The sequence below is a fragment of the Amblyomma mixtum genome, chromosome 9, assembly GCF_055824585.1.
Source record: "Amblyomma mixtum isolate Tamu chromosome 9, ASM5582458v1, whole genome shotgun sequence".
Taxonomy (NCBI): Eukaryota; Metazoa; Arthropoda; class Arachnida; order Ixodida; family Ixodidae; genus Amblyomma; species Amblyomma mixtum.
This window is the reverse complement of record NC_143020.1, coordinates 63117387-63142239: the sequence shown is the minus strand read 5'-3', so window position 1 is coordinate 63142239 and position 24853 is coordinate 63117387. Positions and strand designations below refer to the sequence as shown.

The following is a 24853-nucleotide window of genomic DNA, read 5'->3' as shown; positions in this document are numbered from 1 at the left end:
TTTAACGCATGATATCGACCTCCAGGGACACGAAAAGCACTCAAAATGCACACGGAGTCTAACTTAATATGGCTGCCAGCGCGGCGCGCAGCTATCGTCTGCTGCCTTCTCAGCAGCCCCAAGCAGCCCGCGGACTGCCATAGGCTAAAAACGAACGCGTTGCTATGGCGATGCAAGCAGGTGGGCGGAGCTTTCGGGCTGCCCGAGAAAAACAAATACCGGACTCGAGTCCGCAAGTAGTCCCGGACAGTCCGGGACTGAAAAACAAATGCGCCCATTGTCTCTCTGACGCTCTCCTTACGGATGGGACCACAAAGGCAGCGGCTAAGCCAAGGCGGATGGTGACTGGTAAACATCGATCAACTACTAGATACACCTTTGCATATGACCGCACCAGCTGATTATTAAAGGGCCACTTTTTTACTTACCCCAGCTACACTAGCATGGCTACATTTTTTTTTTTTTTTGCCAGCGTCAAAAAAGTGCACACGAACGCATTTCTTTTACGCATAGCGTAGCACAAGAAATCTTTCTACGCCACTTATTCTGGAGGTGTAGGCTAGCAGACGAAAAAAGAAGGCGCATAGGAAGGCGTTTCAATTTGGAGGAAGGAAATCATAAGTAAATAATGCAATTTCTGTGCGAAATTTGAGCTCGAACAATGCAGCTGGGAGAAGCATTCTACGGCGTGCGCATGGCGTGCGTTTATTCCTGCAACACGCGATCATGCATGCGATCATGATGCTATCCATGCGTACACCAAGGTAGATGTACTATGGTAGCGTAGGCTGCATTGAAGCCCATACGTTCAAAACATGGCGGCTTGTGGTGCGCAGCCAGCGCCGTCTTCGAAATGCGTGGACAACTAAAAAGTGATGTCATAATTAAAACAAAAACGCGACATAAAAGTCACGTGTTTCAGTGACGTCATACTTGTGACGTCAGCGTCACGTGCTGCTTGGCGGGAAAAATAAACTGCTGAACGCCGCGACGCTTTAGCGCGACACCCGACGCGAGAACGAAGAAAGAAGACACGACGAGTGCCGACCACCAACGCTATTTTTAGGTAGTCAGTTCTCGTTGTGCTTTTTTCCTTCGTCCTCGCCTCAGGTGTCGCGCTGAATGTCGCAGGTGTAGCGCTGAAGCGATGAAATGTGACGCCGCCAGACAGGTTATCGCTCGCACATCGTGCAACCGCACACCTCTTTTTTGCGTACGGGGGCCCCATGGCCACAGACGATGCCCTTTTGGGGCAAAGGCGACAGAAGCGCTGGCAAAAGGGAAAAGCGGAAACTGTACACGAACGATGCACACCAAGAACTCGAGCAACAAATAACGAAGAAAAAGTAGGGCTAGCAGAATCGAGTTTCAAACAAAAGCAAGCAGAATGGTCAAAAGACATGGAGTTCTTCCTTCATGTCAAAAGATATGACCAGGGTATTACATCAGAGCACCGTCAACCTTGGCATATTAGCTCTATGTTGGCATCGTCCCGCTGCCATTGCCATAGAGGCCATTGCCGCTGCTCTGAGCGAACGCTGTCAAAAAATTTTTACAAAGCAAGCGCTATACTTTCTAACAAAATGCACACAACTAAAACATTTTAAAACAGAATCACTGCAATTGTTTTTGAATGCTTTTGAAACACAAAATTTGTCCTAATTATTTTCCTCTTCTAGTCGTGTTTGTCCACTCATTTCATTTTGGCGCTTTAGTTCCACCACTAATTTGATGTCGCTAGCACTTCAAGCCCCGGCTTCGCGCACTTTTCCCGTTGCCGGTCGTGCCAGATCCCCAGTCTGTTGCTTTATATATATTATTTTTGTGTGTTGTCAGTCTGTGAGAAGAAGAAGCTCTGCAGAAGGAAATCTTTGTGCCTACAGAGCAAGGATAACTTCGTGCAACCCGGTGAACGTCACTATTGCAGCGTGCGCGTGTGAAGACATGGTCCGTCTTTGTGCGCGTGTTCCCAAATGTCACCGCGCAGTCACCAAAAGGTTCGGGCCGCCTTTACCAGTATGATGAAAGCCGCAGAACTGTGTAACCACAATGTAGACAAAATTACTCCTTTAAACCTGCTACAATACTTGCATCTGCGGGGAAGTAGAAGCAGTAGGCTGCATCAATTTATGAAATTTCATATGGGGTGTGTTTTATCGTTTTTTGTGTGTGTGTTTGCTGTACCTTTTTTGTGTGTTTTCGGTTTTGCAGGCTTTGGAAGAGCACCAGTAGCCAGGGGAAAAAGGTTCCTGTGGAACTGCTGCCAGCCTATGCTGAACTATACCTTGATATTGCTGTCCTGTGAAATATGCGGCGTAAATCACAGTAGGGGACAGGGGGTTCTGACCCCCCTTTCGCTTAGCCTGGGGGGACACCGCTTGCGAATATCTCCCCTCTGACATTCGTCGTGGGACACCTCAGTCCGCATCGAATGATACGAGCAGTACATGCAATGCGGGGAAGCAGTCGGAGCGAGGAGGCCTCTTCCCTTCCTCAGAATGGCTGAGTGAAGAAACAGTGCTGAAACTTCGTTGAAATTTGCTGAAACGTCAGTGACGCTGAACAGCGACCGAAGGCAGCAGCTTAAAATCATACAGGCCATCGGGAGTGACGAAGGCAGTTTTTTCATATTCATGTTCGTTAAACTCTATCTGCCAGTACCCGCTTTTTAAATCTGTCTAGGAAAAATATTTGGTATGGTGAAGTCAATCAATTGCAGTCTGCCAGCAATCAAAGGACATGCCCTGACTGCATGTGACTGCTTTTACTTTTACTTCAAGCCTTTGCTTTTCTGGCATTGAGTCAGTCTGTGATTGAGAAAGCTGTTGAACTGTGGGCGCATGTGTGCGTTCGGGGGTCACTACCACGCAAACCCTCGAAGGTTTCTTCGGGGTTTTTCTCTTTTTCGGACTCGGCAAATGTTTTACCAGTGCACAAGACAGGTGCTGATGAATACCACTTGACAGCATACGTAAAACTACTTCATATCAGCTCTTTATTCAAAAAATGGAAATAAGTAAAACACTCAGAAATGACTGCTGCCATCACTTTCAGTCTCTTAAAACTGCTTGTCCGATCAGAAAAATGGGAATGGCCCTTCCAACATCTCGGGTCCATGCCTTCTCAGAGTAAAAAATAAAAGAGCATGGAGGCCGTGATTGTTCAGTGAGAAAGCGATGCTGGTTAAATGCTGATGAAATAGCATAACTGCTGTATTGTATTGGGATGCTTAAATGGCTCAAAGCAGGCTTTAGATCCGAGGAAAGCTACAAAACATAATATTATACTCTGTGCTCCAGGTCTGCACAAACCAGTATAACAGACGAGTTCGTACTCATGCTGGACACAACTGGGAAAATCGGGCTATAAAAAGATCGCTGCATGCCATCCTTTTCTGCGGCTCGTGAGGAAACACTTCAAAAGAAAAGTTTATAAAAACAATGGATTTAGCACAAGCATAACCTATTCCTATCTTAAGAGCACTAGGATGTTTACCGCCCTGACGCACTATGAGCGCATTTTTATGGGCCTAGCTTTACTTACACTGCGAGGAGATCTCGTACAGTACTGAGAAATATTAAATCATAATGCTTTCAAATAAGAAGACAGCCCGCTTCAAGCGGCACTGGTAGCTTTATAAAGGCTGAACACTCTCCAGTTCCCAAGAGGGGGATTAGCAACCCCAAGAGCTACGTGCACATTGGTTATGGATGCTTTTTTTTTGGGCTGACACTCTTTGGGTTAGGTTTCTACCCTGATGTCTTCAATTCCATTTTCCAAGTTTCGTAGGCCACATTTTTAGGGTTAATGCAGATAAGTGCTATTTCACCTTTAATGCCAGAATTTGATTGCTTATGTACGTGTCACAAATGATATAGTGATTGCAAGTCATCGTGGTGATATGAACTCTCAACAGCATGGAGAGAATGGGACAAAGCTACCGGCTCATTACTGGACCCGCATAAAGTTAGCACTGGGATTGGGACAAAATGCCGTCTTCCTAGCTTCCGCGGAATCCCCTTCTTCGGTCACTGGCAGACGTCGCCAGCCTGCCTTGCCCTCAAGTACCCTTGGTCACAACCGTAAATCATTCCTGCTCTCCGCCGTCAGTAAACAACAAGGCAAAAAATCTAAGCCTGCACCGTTATTGCGAAAACGATAATATGAGCTTGAGCCCAGACTCACTCAGTCGCAATCTGAATTTGAGTTCGAATCCGACTCGCTCAGCACTCAGATAACAATCTAAATATGAGCCTAAGTGAGTCTACTCATGACTCAGCCCATTGATCTGGGACTGAATTACACGTATTCAATACACAAAGCATGTAAACAATGCAGTGGAGGCCTTGGAGACTTCTCCTTACTCTACTAAATATTTGGTCAACACTGCTCCCACTTCGAGTTGCTGATCAATTCGCTCTCGCCCTACCATAAGCTTGCCGTCCCGGTTAGCTCAATTGGTCGAGCGACTGCTCCGGTGTGGCGGTGGTCCCGGGTTCAAACCCCGGACCAGGACGAATTTTTCTTTAACTGCGAAGTTTCTGTGAAAGCTGTGTAGCTTTCCTTTGTAGCCGTATGGCTGCGCTCGGGTGGACGTCAATGAGTAATTACTCCCTTATTACAAATCTACTCCACCTTGGGGAATTCCCCTAAATATTTGGTCTACTCTACTAGACGTTGTTTCGAATTGTAGGTATGAGAAGCATTATTAGGAGGACGTAGAGTACATGCTTGAGGAAGAACTTTTGAATGCAACCTACTGCTACGAACATATGCTGAACCTTGCCAAGAGAACTATCCAGACCAATTGTGCTAAAAATATCACTAACAGGATTCCTTTTTAGCTGGTAGAGAACATCAGTTTCCAAAATTTACCTGCCGTGGTGGCTCAGTGGTTGCGGCGTTCGACTGCTGACCCAAAAGACACGGGTTCGATCCCGGCTGCAGCGGCCGAATTTCAATGGAGATGAAAATCTACAGGCCTATGTACTGTGCAATGTCAGTGCACATTAAAGAACCCCAGGTGGTCGAAATTTCAGGAGCCTTTCACTACGGCGTCCCTCATAGCCTGACTCGCTTTGACATGTTAAACCCCCATAAACCAACTAGCCAGTTTCATAAATTTGTACTCCCAGTTTACAGTAGATATCCCTTGCACTTCTTTATCCCTGTCCATATCCTTTCACATTCTGTGCCTGCGGGAGTAAGAAAACAGCAGAATGTGTAGTCGGACATGGATTTTGTGCATTCTCGCTTCCTTGTGCATTGCCATTTGCTGAAAAGCACAAAGACCCCGCTGCTTGCGACATTTGTGTTCGTTTTATTGTGACGCCTGTTTTTTCTCCGTTACTTTGCAGGCCATTATTGACAAGCCAGTGCGTACAAGATTCGAGAGGAAGAAGCCTTCAATACCACACCTGACAACTTTGCATGACTCCATTTCTTGATGGTCATAACCTGGAAAATTGCATGTGAAATGATCACAGTGCATTTTGTCTATGTACAAAGTGAGATGGAATTGTTTTAAATTATTTTGCTTGAATTACAGGGATTTGAAATGATAATGAAAATGGGGACCGCCTTCAAAACAAACATTTTTTTAGTGAACTCGTTTCTAAAATACTAGAATTCTTTCCACAGGAATGGCATTAGGCTTCGAACGGAGAGAGAAGAAGGGAATAACGGGAATAAAAATGGCAATTTTCACTTGTTTTTGCCTTATTAAAATGCGACATTCCTGTATACAGCATGAAAAACTATAGGACGCCGCTGCCAGCCTGATTTCCAAAAAAAATGCTTTAGTGTCCCTTTAAACCTTTTTCAGAGCGGCTCATTGAGAAACTCGGTCTTGATAGTTTCTATTCTTTTTCCCTTCTGGTTTCTCGTCCCCAAAACTGGTGGTGCGGGTACTAAACGAGTAAACATGGTATGCTCTAACTGCACTCAAGACACAGTAGTGTGCAGTTTCAGATGTGGTTCTACTCACTTGGTTAATGGAACTCCTGGAGATGGTGGAGGCGGTACATCGTGATGGGCATATTGGCTACATTTGTGGGTGGTTGCTGTAACCTGGGCTCTTTTTACCAGTAGTCATGCTTTGAGTCCTTTTTCCTGTGCACAGTGTAATTAATGGCTATAAAAAGTTTAATAGAATAATAATGGCTCTAACAATGTTTTGTGTCATTAACCATGACTGCGACTCGTTTGTTCACAAGCCTTCGTCGGCAGACTTGAACTGCCCTTCCCATGAAACCAGAACGTTGTGCAAGTTCGTCAGTGCAATAACGGCCGTTGGCATGGTTCTAGTAGGTTTATAAATTTTTAGGCAGTGTCAGTTTTTCTGGAGTGCAGGAGTCATCTGCATGCAGAATGAAAAGTTGGGAAATTTTGCTTTAGAACTCATTTCTTTTCAGGCTCGCCCTACTGAATATACATAATCTGAAAAAGCTGTTTTACGAGCGTGTATTCCATATTTACCGCCTCGTGCAAGTAACACCATGTGAGCTTTTGCACTCGCAATCTTTTGTCTTAATGAATACAATCTGGGTTTCACATGCAGGTTCGAGCTCCGGGGACGACAAATATGGTGTACTTTCATGGCAGAACTCTCCAGGTTAGAATTTCCGCTTCTTCTCCATATATGCTTTTCTGAAGGCTGTCCTTCAAAGAGCAGTTTGTAGGATATGGAAGCTTTAGTTTACTGAACTGTGATGAGGGATGGTGATTATGTGCCTTCGATATTCTGGAAACTTGTTTTCTGTGATATGTGAACTATACTCACTGAACTATGACCGATGTGAGTTCTGTTCATTGCTGCAAGAAATTGTACAAGAAACCAAGGCCTCGTATGACTGTTAGCATTTAGCCTTTTTCTCCTACTGTCTGAGGAGCAAATAAAACAAAAAAATGGCATTGTGCTAAGCATAGCTGACTGCCACTTGTTTTGCTGTGAAGCCCACCTGTGACTGTAGAGACATCTGGTTTCAGGCCTGAGTTCTCTGTTGCAGATCTGTTGATTAAAACTTTCGATAGAGATCCACGGCTTTTGATGAGAGTGTCCTCTGCGTTCAACTTTTCTTCCTAGTTCCAAGTGAACATTGGATTGTTGGTTCATGCTGTTTATTTAACTTACTCTGCCTGTGCAACACAGGTTCAGTCGTGACACAGAGCGACCATGGCACACCTGCTGTGGAAGATTCAACCAGTGAAAGCCACCCTGAGGACCACTACATGGAATCTACTCCTTCTGGCATGGGTAACCACCGGGGCGTTCCCACAGGAAATAAGGTTCACAAATGCACCCACTGCAGCAAGGGATTCAAAAGAAGAGACCATCTAGTGCAGCATCTCCGAGTCCATACAGGTGACCGCCCATACTATTGTAACGACTGTGGAAATAGCTTCGCACAAAAGGTCCATTTAGAGAGACACCAGCGCACTCACACAGGCGAGCGACCTTACCGTTGTGACAGCTGTACTAGCAGCTTTGCACTGAAGGCCCACCTGGAGTCACACCAGCGGACTCATACAGGTGAACGTCCTTACCATTGCGACTACTGTGGTAGCAGCTTTGCACATAAGTTCACCCTAGAGCAACACCAGCGCACTCACACAGGTGAGCAGCCGTACCGTTGTGACGAATGTGGCAGCAGCTTTGCACAGAGGAACAACCTGGTGAGACACATCCGTACCCACACGGGTGAAAAGCCGTATCAGTGCCAACTGTGCCCCATGACTTTTGCGGTTTACTCGACTCTTGTGAGTCATGTTAGATCCCATAAGGGTGAAAAGCCCTACCAATGTGACTTGTGCGAAAAGAGATTCACTCGGAGCCATAATTTGAACTACCACAAGAAGGCTGTTCACAAAAAATAGCAGTGGTCCATGATGCCCCTGGTATAAGTGTTTTGCTAACTACCAATTTGTGTACAAGCTACCAAGATTCTAGCTGGCTACCCTATGAAAGGTGTTGGTCGCTTACCTCATCTCTAACTTTTGTAAGTTTTGTTCACTCTAACGCAGTTTTCAGAAAACAACATTTGATCCTTTAGGCAACCCATACACAGTCACGCTAAGTGTTACCTGAAGACGGAGTGAGTCTGCTGTGCTCGTAAACTTGCATGAATGGAAATAAAATCACTGTCATACCTGTATGGCATCACTTCTTGTTGGAGCGTGCCTTTCAAAAACTTGATCTCCAATGTTTTTCGCAGCTGGGAGTTGGCAGCCTGCCTCAGTTGTGGAGTAAAAGTGCACAAAACAATTATTTTTAATCCTTAAGCCTGAGTGAGCTAATTTTTGTGACAATCAGTATAAATTCAATCATTTATATCACTGAACTTATATATGTTTGTATGACAACCGAAGAAAACTTGTTCTTGTGTAAATCTTTGTGTGTTTATTCCAGCTGTGTTAGCGGCAGGAATGAGTGAGGACTAGCAGGTGTCCAGCCTCAAAATGATGTGTGTTGCGTTCGTTTGGTGGTTTGAGGAGTTCTCTGTTGTTTAGAGCGGGGACTAGCGAAAGAGTTCAGTAACATCTGCTTTACCATTACTCAGAGCAATGTGTCTGCTGGATATGAATGGTATAGTATTTGTGGAACATTGTGTCCGCAGTATTTTTAATAATTTTTGATTGTCAGAATATCAGCGGTTTGTGACCATTTCACACTGTGCTAGCATCTTTGTTCTCTGTGTTACTTGAAGAAGCTTTTGTTATTTACATAGGATGTTTATGATAAGAAGCTGCATGGGTAGTAGCTACTGGAACAAAAAAATACTGTGATTAGTGCCTACGAAAAGCATTGTAATCTTGTAGTGTATTGTTATGTTCGTAATTTGGGTCAGTTGTATGAAATTGCTCAGTGCACTCTTATTTTGTTGCAGTTTCCATTAAAAAATCATAATTTCTGCAACAGCGCTACACAACAAGGACAACGAGCAAAGAGACGGAGCTGAAACTCTTTGCGCGTTGTGTAGTGCTGTTGCAAAAATTATGAGGCAGTACCAACTCGCCCAGACTTCCATTCTTCTTCATTTAAAAATGTTGAATACATTCTGGCTGTTTGTAAAACTCACTTGCTTGACATATTGTGCATTAAAATTCAAAAGCAGTTCTTCAAAAAGCTGCTGTTCACTTTTTTTATTGTTATACTTCGAGCATCCTTAGACATCGTATTGCCTTGTATCCAGGAAAGAACTGCTATCACAGATGACTGCACTAGTAGAAGCACTAACTGACAGCAGTAACTTATAGATTGCAGCACTAAAGAATATTGCAAACACAGGTAGTGTTTCTTCAGAAGCTTCTCCAAGTTTTTGTGACCTACTGCAATAGGGTCATGCCTTGAAAGAAGCCAAACATAGCAAAAGCCAAAGAACATAGCCAAAGAAGCCAAACATAGGTAAGGGTGGGATTAGCAAATGAGATTAGGAAGTTTTTTGGGATGAGGTTGCTCGATCTGTCAGGAAGAGCACAGGGTGTATTTGGGGTGAGCAAGAGAGACGTTTGTTGTGCTCTGGATGTAGTTCAGTTCACAAAATTGAAGAGAAAATGTTTGTCAGTAATTATACCAGCCACCTTGTTTCCATGAAGCCACCATTCCAGCAGAATGGAACACTGCCGTTTTCATCGTAGACCTATGGCCGTGCAAGCTCCAGGCTAGGAGCGTATCATCCCGTGCGCTTAATTTAATTCTTTTACCCTTTCTTCTGAGTGCAAAGTACAGAGAAGAGCCTCATAACAGCCCCTACTGGACGGTTCAAACTGGCTGGAGTAAACGGACAATGAACGTGCCTGTCTGCCTCCACTTGGGTTCCAGGAACCACTGGGCACTGGATTGTCAGTCTACGCACATCCCCCTTACGCATGGCTAAATCTACGAGCCTCCTGATGACAAAGGCTCCACTTCAAGAAAAAGGAAACTAACATGGCTGTGGTGCATCACCGTATGCAGCAGTGAATGAGAAAAGCAGAATGCTGAGAAATAGGGGGTAGTGTTACAGCCCTGTAGTTATGTGCTGCTGTCAGCTTGTGCCTGAAGAACGATCATAAAAGAACAGTAGAAGAAAGGAAGGAACCCAAGACGCTTCCCACTATCAAGCCAGCAATGCGTGTTGTTTTAGGAGGAGCATCCATCCTGCGAATGTTGCTTTCAAAACTTTAATGGCATCAAATAGAGATAAAAGACAGATAAAGGAGGTATGGGAAACTTCCACTTAATCTTCAAAAGAAGTGGGAAAGACTGGATGCTGCAGCAGAAAAAATTTGTGCTTTGAAACAACGAAGGGTTGAATGCATCAGAGGGAGTGCATACTCATGAGTATGCGCTTCATACATACCTGCAGGTGATGTGATGGCTCAACAGGAGTGGTGGCTCTTCCCTTGGTTTTGGGGGGAAGTGGTCTTAAAAAAAAATGTATGCTAATGAAGTCATGATTATGGAATCTTCATGGAAGGTGTTTCTTTGTGTACTGATTCCAAATATGTCATTTCATTTTTTGTGGAAAACAACTCCTTGTACACTTTATGTAACTTTTTTCCCGAAAGCTTTCAAGAAATTTTTCTGTAGAGAACTTGCTAGAATGCATGCTATTTGATTCTCTTGACATCAAGCTTTGCAAAAAGGGTAAATTTATTAGCCTGCCTATCATAGAAGTTGAGTTACAATGTTTTTAATTTGCCACTTGCTTCATGAACGGGAAGAGAAATATGTATTCCTGTTTCTGAAGTGTGAACTTCAAAATCCCATAACTTGTATGACAGGCAGGACGAGAATTGTACCCTTATTGCATAGCTTGATGTCAAGAGAAACCAATGGCTTGTGTTCTAGCAAGTTCCTTGCAGCAAAATTTCTATAAAAGATGTGGAAAAATGTTACATAAAATATTGCATTAGTTCAGAAGGACTTATTGTACATAAAATTAAATGACACGGGCATCGGTGCGCAAAAATATACTTTCCCTCAAGACTTCATTAAGGAAGTTTTTTCCTAAGACCCCACTTCTCGTCTTCATTTTAGCAAGAAGATGAAACGGTGTCTTCGAACAACCGCACAACTTGCCCGTCTACCTAGCCAAGCTTTCGGTTGCTACTCCGACTGCTAGTGGGGCACAGCCTATTCTTCTGGCTGCTCGGACAGCCTTTTTGGAAATTGTATGTGCGCGTGGCACCAGTTTTTCATAAACTACAGAAAGTCCAGGCTAGTACTGACGTTTTAGAATGCTTTGCAAAGAACGCCGATCAAAATGCTGTCTTGTACATACTTTACATTAGCATGTTTCAGAAAATAAACAGCATTTAAACATAAATTTAAAAATATTTCATCATCATCATCATCATCAGCCTGACTACATCCACTGCAGGGCAAAGGCCTCTCCAATTAACCCTGTCCTTTGCCTGTTGTGGCCACTCTATCCCCACAAAAATTCTTAATTTCATCTGCCCACCTAACTTTCTGCAACCCCCTGCTGTGCTTCCCCTCCGTTGGAGTCCAGTCCGATGCAAATCCAATTCAGTCCGAGTCCAGTTCAAAGGGATGATAACCAGTGGTCCGTTATGGACCATCGGTTAACATGCCTTTTGCATTACCTGCCCTGGCCAGGCCTATTTCTTCCTCTCGATGTCTACTAGGAAGAACGGGCAGCAATGGAGTGGAAAAAGAGCGTCAGTCTCGCATGCAAGAGGACCGAGGTTCGAATCCTGCTGCCGAGCAATTCTCTGCCGGGTTTCAAAAATCAATAACCAGGCATTGATCTCGGTGGCTAGAACTGAGAATGGACTCCCTCACTAGACAGAATTTGGCCACCCTGGTGTAGTACCTGCCCACAACCTCCTATAACAACAAACCTATTACAAGAATATCTAGGAAACGAAAAATAGAAGGAATGCCCAGCATTTTATGCTGATGGTTTAAAATTGGCACATTATATTACTAGCGCCACAGTACAAAACAGTTGGGAAAAAAACAGTACGGCTATCTCTGTGTGCATCTGTCTCTGTGGCTATAGAAAAATAATGAAGGATAACATCGAGAACAGCATCATTTCCACTGATTCTCTGAGAGTACTTCCCTCGCTTCACCATAGATATGCAGTTACACCACTATTAGGAGACATCATACACAACACATGGGCACGAAAAAATTTTGCTGTGTTCCGAGCGACTTCAGAATCAGTGGCAGTGAGAAAGTAGGTCAATGACCTGCACATGCTTGGCACAAAGAAATCGAGTGAACATTTCCTACAAATGGTACCCTGTAAGCTTTCAACCACCGTCATTGAAATCATGAGCCTATGTAATCTTTGTGTGGCCCAAACTAGAGTATGCATGTGCTATTTGGAACCCTAATCAAAATAATGTTTCGAATACACTAGAAGCAATACAAAACTGCGCTGCTGGGTTCATCTCTGATTATCCGTATTGTGAAAGCATCGCCAAACTAAAATGCAAGGCTCATCTCAGAAATTTAACCAACCGATCTCATATTGCAAGACTGTCTACATCAGAAATTCTATTATCATGTTCCACAGGAGTCTGTTATCCTCCCTGCCTACTGCACCTCCAGCTGCATGAACCATGAAAAGAACTCTTATTCTCCGCCTGCCGTCACATCTGTCTTCATTTTATGTATGCACTGTGAAAGACGAATGACTCCCAGCCACGTCGTGCTCCGAAATTCTAGAGGCCCGTGTACTGTGCGATGTCGGTGCACATTAAAGAACCTCAGGTGGTCGAAGTTTCCAGAGCCCTTCGCTACGGCGTCCCTCATAGCCTGAGTTGCTTTGGGTCGTTGAACCCCAATAAACCAAACCGTTACTATTCAAGTCATCAAGTTAAGCAATGTTATGCTCTGTAACCCACTCCATCATGTGATATCTCTTCAAAGGGCCTTTGAGGTAGTAAGAAATAAAATGTCAGTTGACTGCTTAAAAGAGTATATAGCGAAGTATACGCTTCGTTAAAGCAAACATATTTCACTTGACGTTTCGATCGGCAGACCGATGTTTTTCGAGTGATTTGTCTTGGCTGGTGTTTCCTCTTTTATAGGGATTGGACACAACAGGTATGTGAGCGAGAAACAGATAGAGAGTACAAAACTATGTAGAGTAGTAATATGGTAGGAAATAGAGCAGCCGAACGCACACGAAAAGTGGAGAACGCGCAGAACATGTAAGGAGTAAGAAAATACAATATCCAGATGCGGCCTCTGCCTTTTAAGCAGCGCATGCTTGCTTATCAATGGGAAAGCATTAGAAGGCTATGTATTGACGCCGGAGATGTCCACAAAATGTGTCTCCAGATGTTGGTCCCTAGTTGTGACGTCATCGGTCACATATGACGTCATGAGACATTAGAATGAAAAGAAAATTAGGGGTCTAGGTGGGAATTTTACCCGGGCCGCCGGCGTACTAGAAAACGCGGCAGGATAACGAAAAATTTAGAGTGCGAGCTGATTCACAACCGCTGCCACGTGCACACAGGTGAGAGGAAGAATGATGGAGACGCGCGGCGCAAAACCGCGCTCGCTCAAGCGACGACGCTGGTTTGAGCAACAGAGGTGGTGGTTGCAGCTGCTGCGACTGAAGGACGAATGAAAAGGAAATTGCACGGGCATGCTTACTGGCTCAAGCTGAGCCACAACCGCTGCCACGTGCGGATAGAGGAGTGAAATAACGGACGCACGACGCAACCACCGCGTCCGCCAAAGCGACGAAGCTGGCTGCAACAGATACCCCCCTCCCTCAAAATGATGGGAGTGTTCCCGAAAACGTTCAAAATTTTGAGCAACCGTTCGTCATACAGCGTTCTGTGTGGTGTCGTAGCATTCTCCTTAGCTTGCATGTTTTATTCAAGTTAGAGGCTGACTTCGACAGGGGTTCGGACCAGTGGCATATACGCCTCAATTGCATGCTTTGTGAGACTTTTTCCCTTAAGGTGCGGTTGAGGTGCCCACGGAGATGTCGCGATGCGAAGTTGGAGGCTCTGTATCTTGATCTTGCGACAGGGATTAGGACCGACGACGCACCTTCAATTGCATGCTCAAACGCGCGGTTGAGGTGTCTACAGAGATGCCGAGATTTGAGAGCTACTGCGACCTTTCATTTCTTCAAAAAACATGCTTTCGCATTCCTCCACGCCAGCAGCTGACAAGCGTTGCGCGTGGCGGCATCGAGCTGGTCGCGTTCTAGTGCTGCGCATTCAGCGCGTCGGAGGAGTGTAGTTTTAATAGAGTCGAGAAGTATGTACACATATGATTGCTATTCGCGCAACACGCAGTTGCGACGAGTAAACCATCGCACGCACAAGCTAAGCCGGATATAAGATTCGGATATAAAATTCAAGCGTTGCGCTCCAACGGGTGCGATATCGAAACCAGAAGTGTCAAAATTCGGTTTTGCTTTCGATCTTCCTGGAAGGTCACAACAGGCAGCCAGTTTTCAATCAACTATACCTTGCACACAGATCAAACTTTGCTGCGTCATTACTACTTAATTGAGGTTGTATACGTGGTCTTTGTTATCTATTTTTTTTTAATTAAACGGGAAAGTGTACGATGGCGCAAGCGGCATTGCGAGCGGCATCAACAATGCACACTTTTCGTGTGTTGCCGGTTGTGCTGTAGTTGTGCTAGTAACTTAATTCGTTGCTTTACATATTAGATTTTGTGTGCTGCCACTCTGTGAGAAGAAGAAAGAAGCTTTGCAGAAGGAAATCTGTGCGCATACCGAGCAACGATAACTGCATGCGACCCGGTGAACGTCACTTTTGCGTCGTGCGCGTGTGAAGATATGGTCCGTCTACCGTCTTTGTGCGCGCGTGCCCAAATCTTACCGCGCAGTCACGTAAGATTCGGGCTTATTAACGCCTTTGCCAGTAGCATGAAAGCCGCAGAAGTGTATAACCGCAATACCAGACAAATTTTCTTCAGTGAAAGCTGCCGGAGTTAACTTTAAGCCTGTCACTTCAACACTTGCAACTTCGAGCAAGTAGACGCAATTCGCTGCAAAGCTGTAATTGGCGCTAATTTATATAAATTTGATAGGTGTGTGTTCAGCCGTGGCGATCTCACGGACTCGGTCGCCAGTGAACTTTCCACACCTTATTTCTCTTGCAGCAGGCTTTAGCAAAGACAGCATGTTCGGGGAGATCGCGCCGTTCGCATTTCTTCTCGGATGTCTGTGTTCGTAATCGCGTAGCAAATGCAACGATTAGCTCTTCTGCAGTCTATAGCTTTGCGCTAAAAAGGGTGATGATTTATAAATTCTGTGGCGTTAAATGTGAAAACCGTTCATGGTGCGTTACGGTGACTTGTGGAAGCTGGTGAACCATATCCCGATGGCGGTACCTGCAACCAGCAGTTTACGCCGAAGGCTGGTACAATTAGCTTCACGGCATATCATCATCTTTTTTTTTTGTGTGTGTGTGTGTGTGTGTGTGTGTGTGTGTGTGTGTGTGTGTGTGTGTGTGTGTGTGCGTGTGCGTGTGCGCGCGTGTGCGGAAGTAGTCTCCTTGGCGGAAGTAGTCTCCTTGGCATCCCAGCAAACCAAAAACCTCTCAGAGACGTCTAGTTAGACGTCTCTGAGAGGTTTTTGGTTTGCTGGGATAAAATCCCTCTTCCACATCCTAATACAGCCGCTTCACAGGAATGAAAAATGCATGACACCCTTCAGTTCCACTAAATGGTCTACTTTAAAAAGCAGAGCACAAAATATCCACTTCTTCAAATTTGGACCTATACGTTTTTGTTCTCAGAGTCCCTGTCCTAGCCTCAAAAAGCAGTGAACTGCCCCGCGAATTATCGAATAATCGCTCTTTTTTGATGTCCTGTTTTCGTGTCCTATATATGCCTAGCGCCGATTTTTCCTGCATTCTTTCTTTCCACATCCTTCTTTCCGTCTCCTTTACCTCCGCTTTCACGTTAGTCTTTTGTTGCGTCCCATCCCTCACCCGTAAATACTTCATTCTTAGCTTTCGGGTTCTATTAGTCCATTTTGTGTTAATACTTTTCATGTACAGATACTTGTACACCTTTTTTGCCCACCTTGTTTCCTCCATTTGAGTTAGTCTCTGATCATATTTCAGTATTTCAGTTTGCTGATGGCCTCCCGAACCTCGAACGACGCCCAACCCATATCTCCCTGGACTCCCTCATTCGGAGTGTTCCCATGGGCTCCCAAGGCTAGCCTTCCCACACTTCTTTGTCTGACCTCTAGCCCTGACTGTACTTCTGATTTCATGCACACATGGAGGTAAAAAAAGTTTTTCTTCCTCCATGCATGCACAGGACGCATGGATTTCATGCTATCCATGCGTACACCAAGGTAGATGTACTATGGTAGCGTAGGCTGCATAGAAGCCCATACGTTCAAAACATGGCGGCTTGTGGTGCGCAGCCAGCGCCGTCTTCGAAATGCGTGGACAACTAAAAAGTGACGTCATAATTAAAACAAAAACGCGACGTCAAAGTCACGTGTTTCAGTGACGTCATACTTGTGACGTCAGCGTCACGTGCTGCTTGGCGGGAAAAATAAACAGCTGAACGCCGCGACGCTTCAGCACGACACCCGACACGAGAACGAAGAAAGAAGACACGACGAGTGCCGACCACCAACGCTATTTTTAGGTAGTCAGTTCTCGTTGTGCTTTTTTCCTTCGTCCTCGCCTCAGGTGTCGCGCTGAATGTCGCAGGTGTAGCGCTGAAGCGATGAAATGTGACGCCGCCAGACAGGTTATCGCTCGCACATCGTGCAACCGCACACCTCTTTTTTGCGTACGGGGGCCCCATGGCCACAGACGATGCCCTTTTGAGGCAAAAGCGACAGAAGCGCTGGCAAAAGGGAAAAGCGGAAACTGTACACGAACGATGCACACCAAGAACTCGAGCAACAAATAACGAAGAAAAAGTAGGGCTAGCAGAATCGAGTTTCAAACAAAAGCAAGCAGAATGGTCAAAAGACATGGAGTTCTTCCTTCATGTCAAAAGATATGACCAGGGTATTACATCAGAGCACCGTCAACCTTGGCATCGTCCCGCTGCCGTTGCCATCATAGAGTTTCTTACTACTACCTAGAGGGAAAGCTGGCGGCGCTGCACTTCAGCCAACATGGACGCTCAAAGCATCATGGGGCGGTGAGCTACTTGTTGCGGCACAGTCGTAGTTTTTCGGGAGCACAGAGTGGCAGTACTAAGGCGTTTCATTCCGAAAACGTAGTTTGTGTGTGCGCAGACAACTTTCGCGCGAACGCAGTGTGCAAAAGCCATAGTAGTGAAGACGCGACGACACACGACGCCAATAAAAGGTTTTACTCTTCCGAAATGCCATTAAAAAACCTCTTAAAGTATCTAAACAACAACATTTTTTTTTTAAAACATAGTTACTTTTAAAAGTGCGCCTATTATTTACGAAATATTAGTTTTTTTAGTGTTCATCACTTGGCCAGTAGGAAAGCTAGTCATGTCTTGTTTTAGGCAAACTTTGCACTTAAATGCTTTTCTGCTCGTTTGTTGCAATCATTAGACAAGATATTGAATGTTAGGACGTTTGTAGCTATCAAACAGCTTTATTTTTTTATTATTTTTTGGCCAAAAGTTACAGTTCCGCAACAAGTAGCTCACCGCCCCATGATGCTTTGAGCGCCCATGGTGGCTGAGGTGGTCACGTGCGGTCTCCATGCAAACTCCCATAGACGGCTTGCCAGCTTTCCCTCTAGGTAATAGTAAGAAACTCTATGATTGCCATAGAGGCCATTGCCGCTGCTCTGAGCGAACGCTGTCAAAAAATTTTTACAAAGCAAGCGCTATACTTTCTAACAAAATGCACACAACTAAAACATTTTAAAACGGAATCACTGCAATTGTTTTTGAATGCTTTTGAAACACAAAATTTGTCCTAATTATTTTCCTCTTCTAGTCGTGTTTGTCCACTCATTTCATTTTGGCGCTTTAGTTCCACCACTAATTTGATGTCGCTAGCACTTCAAGCCCCGGCTTCGCGCACTTTTCCCGTTGCCGGTCGTGCCAGATCCCCAGTCTGTTGCTTTATATATATTATTTTTGTGTGTTGTCAGTCTGTGAGAAGAAGAAGCTCTGCAGAAGGAAATCTTTGTGCCTACAGAGCAAGGATAACTTCGTGCAACCCGGTGAACGTCACTATTGCAGCGTGCGCGTGTGAAGACATGGTCCGTCTTTGTGCGCGTGTTCCCAAATGTCACCGCGCAGTCACCAAAAGGTTCGGGCCGCCTTTACCAGTATGATGAAAGCCGCAGAACTGTGTAACCACAATGTAGACAAAATTACTCCTTTAAACCTGCTACAATACTTGCATCTGCGGGGAAGTAGAAGCAGTAGGCTGCATCAATTTATGAAATTTCATATGGGGTGTGTTTTATCGTTTTTTGTGTGTGTGTTTGCTGTACCTTTTTTGTGTGTTTTCGGTTTTGCAGGCTTTGGAAGAGCACCAGTAGCCAGGGGAAAAAGGTTCCTGTGGAACTGCTGCCAGCCTATGCTGAACTATACCTTGATATTGCTGTCCTGTGAAATATGCGGCGTAAATCACAGTAGGGGACAGGGGTTCTGACCCCCCTTTCGCTTAGCCTGGGGGGACACCGCTTGCGAATATCTCCCCTCTGACATTCGTCGTGGGACACCTCAGTCCGCATCGAATGATACGAGCAGTACATGCAATGCGGGGAAGCAGTCGGAGCGAGGAGGCCTCTTCCCTTCCTCAGAATGGCTGAGTGAAGAAACAGTGCTGAAACTTCGTTGAAATTTGCTGAAACGTCAGTGACGCTGAACAGCGACCGAAGGCAGCAGCTTAAAATCATACAGGCCATCGGGAGTGACGAAGGCAGTTTTTTCATATTCATGTTCGTTAAACTCTATCTGCCAGTACCCGCTTTTTAAATCTGTCTAGGAAAAATATTTGGTATGGTGAAGTCAATCAATTGCAGTCTGCCAGCAATCAAAGGACATGCCCTGACTGCATGTGACTGCTTTTACTTTTACTTCAAGCCTTTGCTTTTCTGGCATTGAGTCAGTCTGTGATTGAGAAAGCTGTTGAACTGTGGGCGCATGTGTGCGTTCGGGGGTCACTACCACGCAAACCCTCGAAGGTTTCTTCGGGGTTTTTCTCTTTTTCGGACTCGGCAAATGTTTTACCAGTGCACAAGACAGGTGCTGATGAATACCACTTGACAGCATACGTAAAACTACTTCATATCAGCTCTTTATTCAAAAAATGGAAATAAGTAAAACACTCAGAAATGACTGCTGCCATCACTTTCAGTCTCTTAAAACTGCTTGTCCGATCAGAAAAATGGGAATGGCCCTTCCAACATCTCGGGTCCATGCCTTCTCAGAGTAAAAAATAAAAGAGCATGGAGGCCGTGATTGTTCAGTGAGAAAGCGATGCTGGTTAAATGCTGATGAAATAGCATAACTGCTGTATTGTATTGGGATGCTTAAATGGCTCAAAGCAGGCTTTAGATCCGAGGAAAGCTACAAAACATAATATTATACTCTGTGCTCCAGGTCTGCACAAACCAGTATAACAGACGAGTTCGTACTCATGCTGGACACAACTGGGAAAATCGGGCTATAAAAAGATCGCTGCATGCCATCCTTTTCTGCGGCTCGTGAGGAAACACTTCAAAAGAAAAGTTTATAAAAACAATGGATTTAGCACAAGCATAACCTATTCCTATCTTAAGAGCACTAGGATGTTTACCGCCCTGACGCACTATGAGCGCATTTTTATGGACCTAGCTTTACTTACACTGCGAGGAGATTTCGTACAGTACTGAGAAATATTAAATCATAATGCTTTCAAATAAGAAGAGAGCCCGCTTCAAGCGGCACTGTTAGCTTTATAAAGGCCGAACACTCTCCAGTCCCCAAGAGGGGGATTAGCAACCCCAAGAGCTATGTGCGCATTGGTTATGAATGCATGTTTTTGGGCTGACATTCTTTGGGTTAGGTTTCCGTCCTGATGTCTTCAATTCGATTTTCCAAGTTTCGTAGGCCACATTTTTAAGGTTAATGCAGATAAGTGCTATTTCACCTTTAATGCCAGAATTTGATTGCTTATGTACGTGTCACAAATGATATAGTGATTGCAAATCATCATCGTGATATGAACTCTCAACAGCATGGAGAGACTCGGACAAAGCTACCGGCTCATTACTGCACCCGCATAAAGTTAGCACTGGGATTGGGACAAAATGCCGCCTTCCTAGCTTCCGCAGAATCCCCTTGTTTGGTGGCTCGCCGACGTCACCAGGCTGCCTTGCCCTCGAGTACCCTTGGTCACAGCCGTAAATCATTCCTGCTCTCCGCCATCAGTAAACAACAAGGCAAAAAATCTAAGCCTGCACCGTTATTGCGAAAACGATAATATGAGCTTGAGCCGACACTCACTCACGACTCGGGTCGCAATCTGAATTTGAGTTCAGATCCGACTAGCTCAGCACTCAGATAACAATCTAAAAATGAGCCCAGGTGAGTCTACTCATAACTCAGCCCATTGATCTAGGACTGAATTACACGTATTCAATACATAGTGATGGTTCAACAGCTTAAACACACACAGACCAAGAAGGAGACAAGACACACAGTTGTAAGTTGTAAGTTCACGCTGTGTGTGTCTTGTCTCCTTCTTGGTCTGTGTGTGTTTGCGCTGTTGAACCATCACTATGAATCTACACCAACTAGCCCAATCTGCAGTTCTTCTACAGTATTCAATACATAAAGCGTGTAAACAATGCAGTTGTGGCCTTGGAGACTTCTCCTTACTCTACTAGATGTTGTTTCGAATTGCAGGCATGAGGAGCAGTGTTAGGAGGACGTAGAGTACATGCTTGAGGAAGAACCTTTGAATGCAACCGACTGCTGCGAACATATGCAGAACCTTGCCAAGAGAACTGTCCAGACCAACTGTGCTTAAAATATCACAAGCGACATTCCTTTTTAGCTGGTAGAGAAGATCAGTTTCCAGAATTTACCCGCTGTGGTGGCTCAGTGGTTACGGCGTTCGGCTGCTGACCCAAAAGACACGGGTTCGATCTCGGCTGCAGCGGCCGAATTTCAATGGAGACGAAATTCTACAGGCCTATGTACTGTGCAATGTCAGTGCACGTTAAAGAACCCCAGGTGGTCGAAATTTCAGGAGCCTTTCACTACGGCGTCCCTCATAGCCTGACTCGCTTTGACATGTTAAACCCCCATAAACCAACTAGCCAGTTTCATAAATTTGTACTCCCAGTTTACATTAGGTTGCCATTGAACTTTTTTTTCCCTATCCATGTCCTTTCAAATTCTGTGCCTGCAGGAGGAAGAAAACAGAATGTGTAGTCGGACGTGGATTTTGTACATTCTCGCTTCATTGTGCATTGCCATTTGCTTAAAAGCACACACACCCCGCTGCTTGCGACATTTGTGTTTGTTTTATTGTGACGCTTGTTTTTTCTCCATTACATTGCAGGCCGTTACTGACAAGCCAATGCGTGCAAGATTCGAGAGGAAGAAGCCTTCAATACCACACCTGACAACTTTGCATGACTCCATTTCTTGATGGTCATAACCTGGAAAATTGCATGTGAAATGATCTCAGTGCATTTTGTCTATGTAGAAAGTGAGATCGAAGTGTTTTAAATGATTTTGCTTGAATTACAGGGATTTGAAATGATAATGAAAATGGGGACCGCCTTCAAAACAAACATTTTTTTAGTGAACTCGTTTCTAAAATACTAGAATTCTTTCCACAGGAATGGCATTAGGCTTCGAACGGAGAGAGAAGAAGGGAATAACGGGAATAAAAATGGCAATTTTCACTTGTTTTTGCCTTATTAAAATGCGACATTCCAGTATACAGCATGAAAAACTATAGGACGCCGCTGCCAGCCTGATTTCCAAAAAAAGTGCTTTAGTGTCCCTTTAAACCTTTTTCAGAGCAGCTCATTGAGAAACTCGGTCTTGATAGTTTCTATTCTTTTTCCCTTCTGGTTTCTCGTCCCCAAAACTGGTGGTGCGGGTACTAAACGAGTAAACATGGTATGCTCTAACTGCACTCAAGACACAGTAGTGTGCAGTTTCAGATGTGGTTCTACTCACTTGGTTAATGGAACTCCTGGAGATGGTGGAGGCGGTACATCGTGATGGGCATATTGGCTACATTCGTGGGTGGTTGCTGTAACCTGGGCTCTTTTTACCAGTAGTCATGCTCTGATTCCTTTTTCCTGTGCACAGTGCAATGGCTATAAAAAGTTTAATAGAGTAATAATCGCTCTAACAATGTTTTGTGTCATTAAGCATGACTGAGACTCATTAGTTCATGAGCCTGTGTCGGCAGACTTTAACTGTCCTTCCCATGAAACCAGAAATTGTGCAAGTTTGTCAGTGCAATAATGGCCGTTAAATCGGTTCCAATAGGTCTATAAATTTGCTGGCAGTTGTTAATTTTTCTTGATTGTAAGTATAGTAATCATCTGCATGCAGAATTAAAAGTTGGGAAATTTTGCTTTAGAACTCAATTCTTTTCAGGCTCGCCCTACTGAATATACGTAAGCTGAAAAAGCTGTTTTACGAGTGTGTATTTCATATTTACCGCCTCATGCAGGTAACACCGTGTGAGCTTTTGCAGTCATAATCTTTTGTCCTAATGGATACAATCTGGCTTTCACATGCAGGTTCGAGCTCCGGGGACCACAAACATGGTGTACTTTCATGGCAGAACTCGCCGGGTTAGAATCTGCGCTTCTTCTCCATATATGCTTTCCTGAAGGCTGTCCTTCAAAGAGCAGTTTGTAGGATATGGAAGCTTTAGTTTACTGAACTGTGATGAGGGATGGTGATTATGTGCCTTCGATATTCTGGAAAGTTGTTTTCTGTGATATGTGAACTATACTCACTGAACTATGACCGATGTGAGTTCTATTCATTGCTGCAAGAAATTGTACAAGAGACCAAGGCCTCGTATGGCTTTTATCATTTAGCCTTTTTCTCCTACTGTCTCAGGAGCAAATAAAACAAAAGGAAATGGCATTGTGCTAAGCATAGCCGACTGCCACTTGTTTTGCTGTGAAGCCCACCAGTGACTGGAGAGACATCTTGACTCTACAGACATCTTATTTCAGGCCTGAGTTCTCTGTTGCAGTTCTGTTGATTAAAACTTTTGATAGACATCCACAGCTTTTGATGAGTGTGTCGTCTGCATTCAACTTTTCTTCCCAATTCCTAGTGAACTGTGGATGGTTGGTTCATGCATTTTATTTGAAGTCTTCTGCCTGTGCAACGCAGGTTCAGTCGTCACACAGAGCGACCATGGCACACCTGCTGTGGAAGATTCAACCAGTGAAAGCCACCCTGAGGACCATTGCATGGAATCTACTCCTGGCATGGGTAACCACCAGGGTGTTCCCACAGGAAATAAGGTTCACAAATGCACCCACTGCAGCAAGGTATTTAGAAGAAAGTACCATCTAGTGCAGCATCTCCGAGTCCATACAGGTGACCGCCCATACTATTGTAACGACTGTGGAAATAGCTTCGCACAAAAGGCCCATTTAGAGAGACACCAGCGCACTCACACAGGCGAGCGACCTTACCGTTGTGACAGCTGTACTAGCAGCTTTGCACTGAAAGCCCATCTGGAGTCACACCAGCGGACTCATACAGGTGAACGTCCTTACCATTGCGACTACTGTGGTAGCAGCTTTGCACAAAAGTTCACCCTAGAGCAACACCAGCGCACTCACACAGGTGAGCAGCCGTACCGTTGTGACGAATGTGGCAGCAGCTTTGCACAGAGGAACAACCTGGTGAGACACATCCGTACCCATACGGGTGAAAAGCCATATCAGTGCCAACTGTGCCCCATGACTTTTGCGGTTTACTCGACTCTTGTGGGTCATATCAGATCCCATACTGGTGAAAAGCCCTACCAATGTGACTTGTGCGAAAAGAGATTCACTCAGAGCCATAATTTGAACTACCACAAGAAGGCTGTTCACAAAAAATAGCAGTGGTCCATGATGCCCCTGGTATAAGTGTTTTGCTAACTACCAATTTGTGTACAAGCTACCAAGATTCTAGCTGGCTACCCTATGAAAGGTGTTGGTCACTTACCTCATCTCTAACTTTTCTAAGTTTTGTTCACTCTAACGCAGTTTTCAGAAAACAACATTTGTTCCTTTAGGCAACGCATACACATTCACGCTAAGTATTTCCTGAAGGCGGAGAGTGAGCCTGCTGTACTCGTAATCTTGCATGAATGGAAATAAAATCACTGTCATACCTGTATGGCATCACTTCTTTTTGGGGAGAGACCTTCAAAAACTTGATATCCAATGTTCATCGCTGATGGCAGTTGTCAGCCTGCCTCACTGAAGAAATTTTGTGTAGCAAAAGTGCACAAAACAATTATTTTTAATCCTTAAGCCTGAGTGAGCTAATTTTTGTGACAATCAGTATAAATTCAATCATTTATATCACTGAACTTATATATGTTTGTATGACAACCGAAGAAAACTTGTTCTTGTGTAAATCTTTGTGTGTTTATTCCAGCTGTGTTAGCGGCAGGAATGAGTGAGGACTAGCAGGTGTCCAGCCTCAAAATGATGTGTGTTGCGTTAGTTTGGTGGTTTGAGGAGTTCTCTGTTGTTTAGAGCGGGGACTAGCGAAAGAGTTCAGTAACATCTGCTTTACCATTACTCAGAGCAATGTGTCTGCTGGATATGAATGGTATAGTATTTGTGGAACATTGTGTCCGCAGTATTTTTAATAATTTTTTATTGTCAGAATATCAGCGGTTTGTAACCATTTCACACTGTGCTAGCATCTTTGTTCTCTGTGTTACTT

At 44.5% G+C, this 24853-nt stretch overlaps 2 protein-coding genes across 9 annotated transcripts in view; both read left to right on the top strand.

The window, feature by feature from the left end:
- Positions 1-9009, top strand: part of LOC149329340 (uncharacterized) — a 43370-nt gene extending 34361 nt beyond the window's left edge. For all 8 annotated transcript variants that reach the window (XM_089561897.1, XM_089561904.1, XM_089561901.1 and 5 more), the window contains exons 3-4: positions 6560-6613; positions 7151-9009. In XM_089561897.1, the coding sequence (XP_089418023.1) occupies positions 6560-6613; positions 7151-7875 (779 nt within the window). In that variant the 3' untranslated portion in view covers positions 7876-9009. The remainder of the gene's footprint in view (positions 1-6559; positions 6614-7150) is intronic.
- Positions 9010-20649: 11640 nt separating this feature from the next.
- On the top strand, positions 20650-24293 carry LOC149329339 (uncharacterized). The gene is made up of 2 exons (XM_089561930.1): positions 20650-22737; positions 23294-24293. The coding sequence occupies exons 1-2, from the start codon at positions 22656-22658 to the stop codon at positions 24013-24015; spliced, it is 804 nt and encodes a 267-aa protein (XP_089418056.1). The 5' UTR covers positions 20650-22655; the 3' UTR covers positions 24016-24293.
- Positions 24294-24853: the final 560 nt, after the last annotated feature.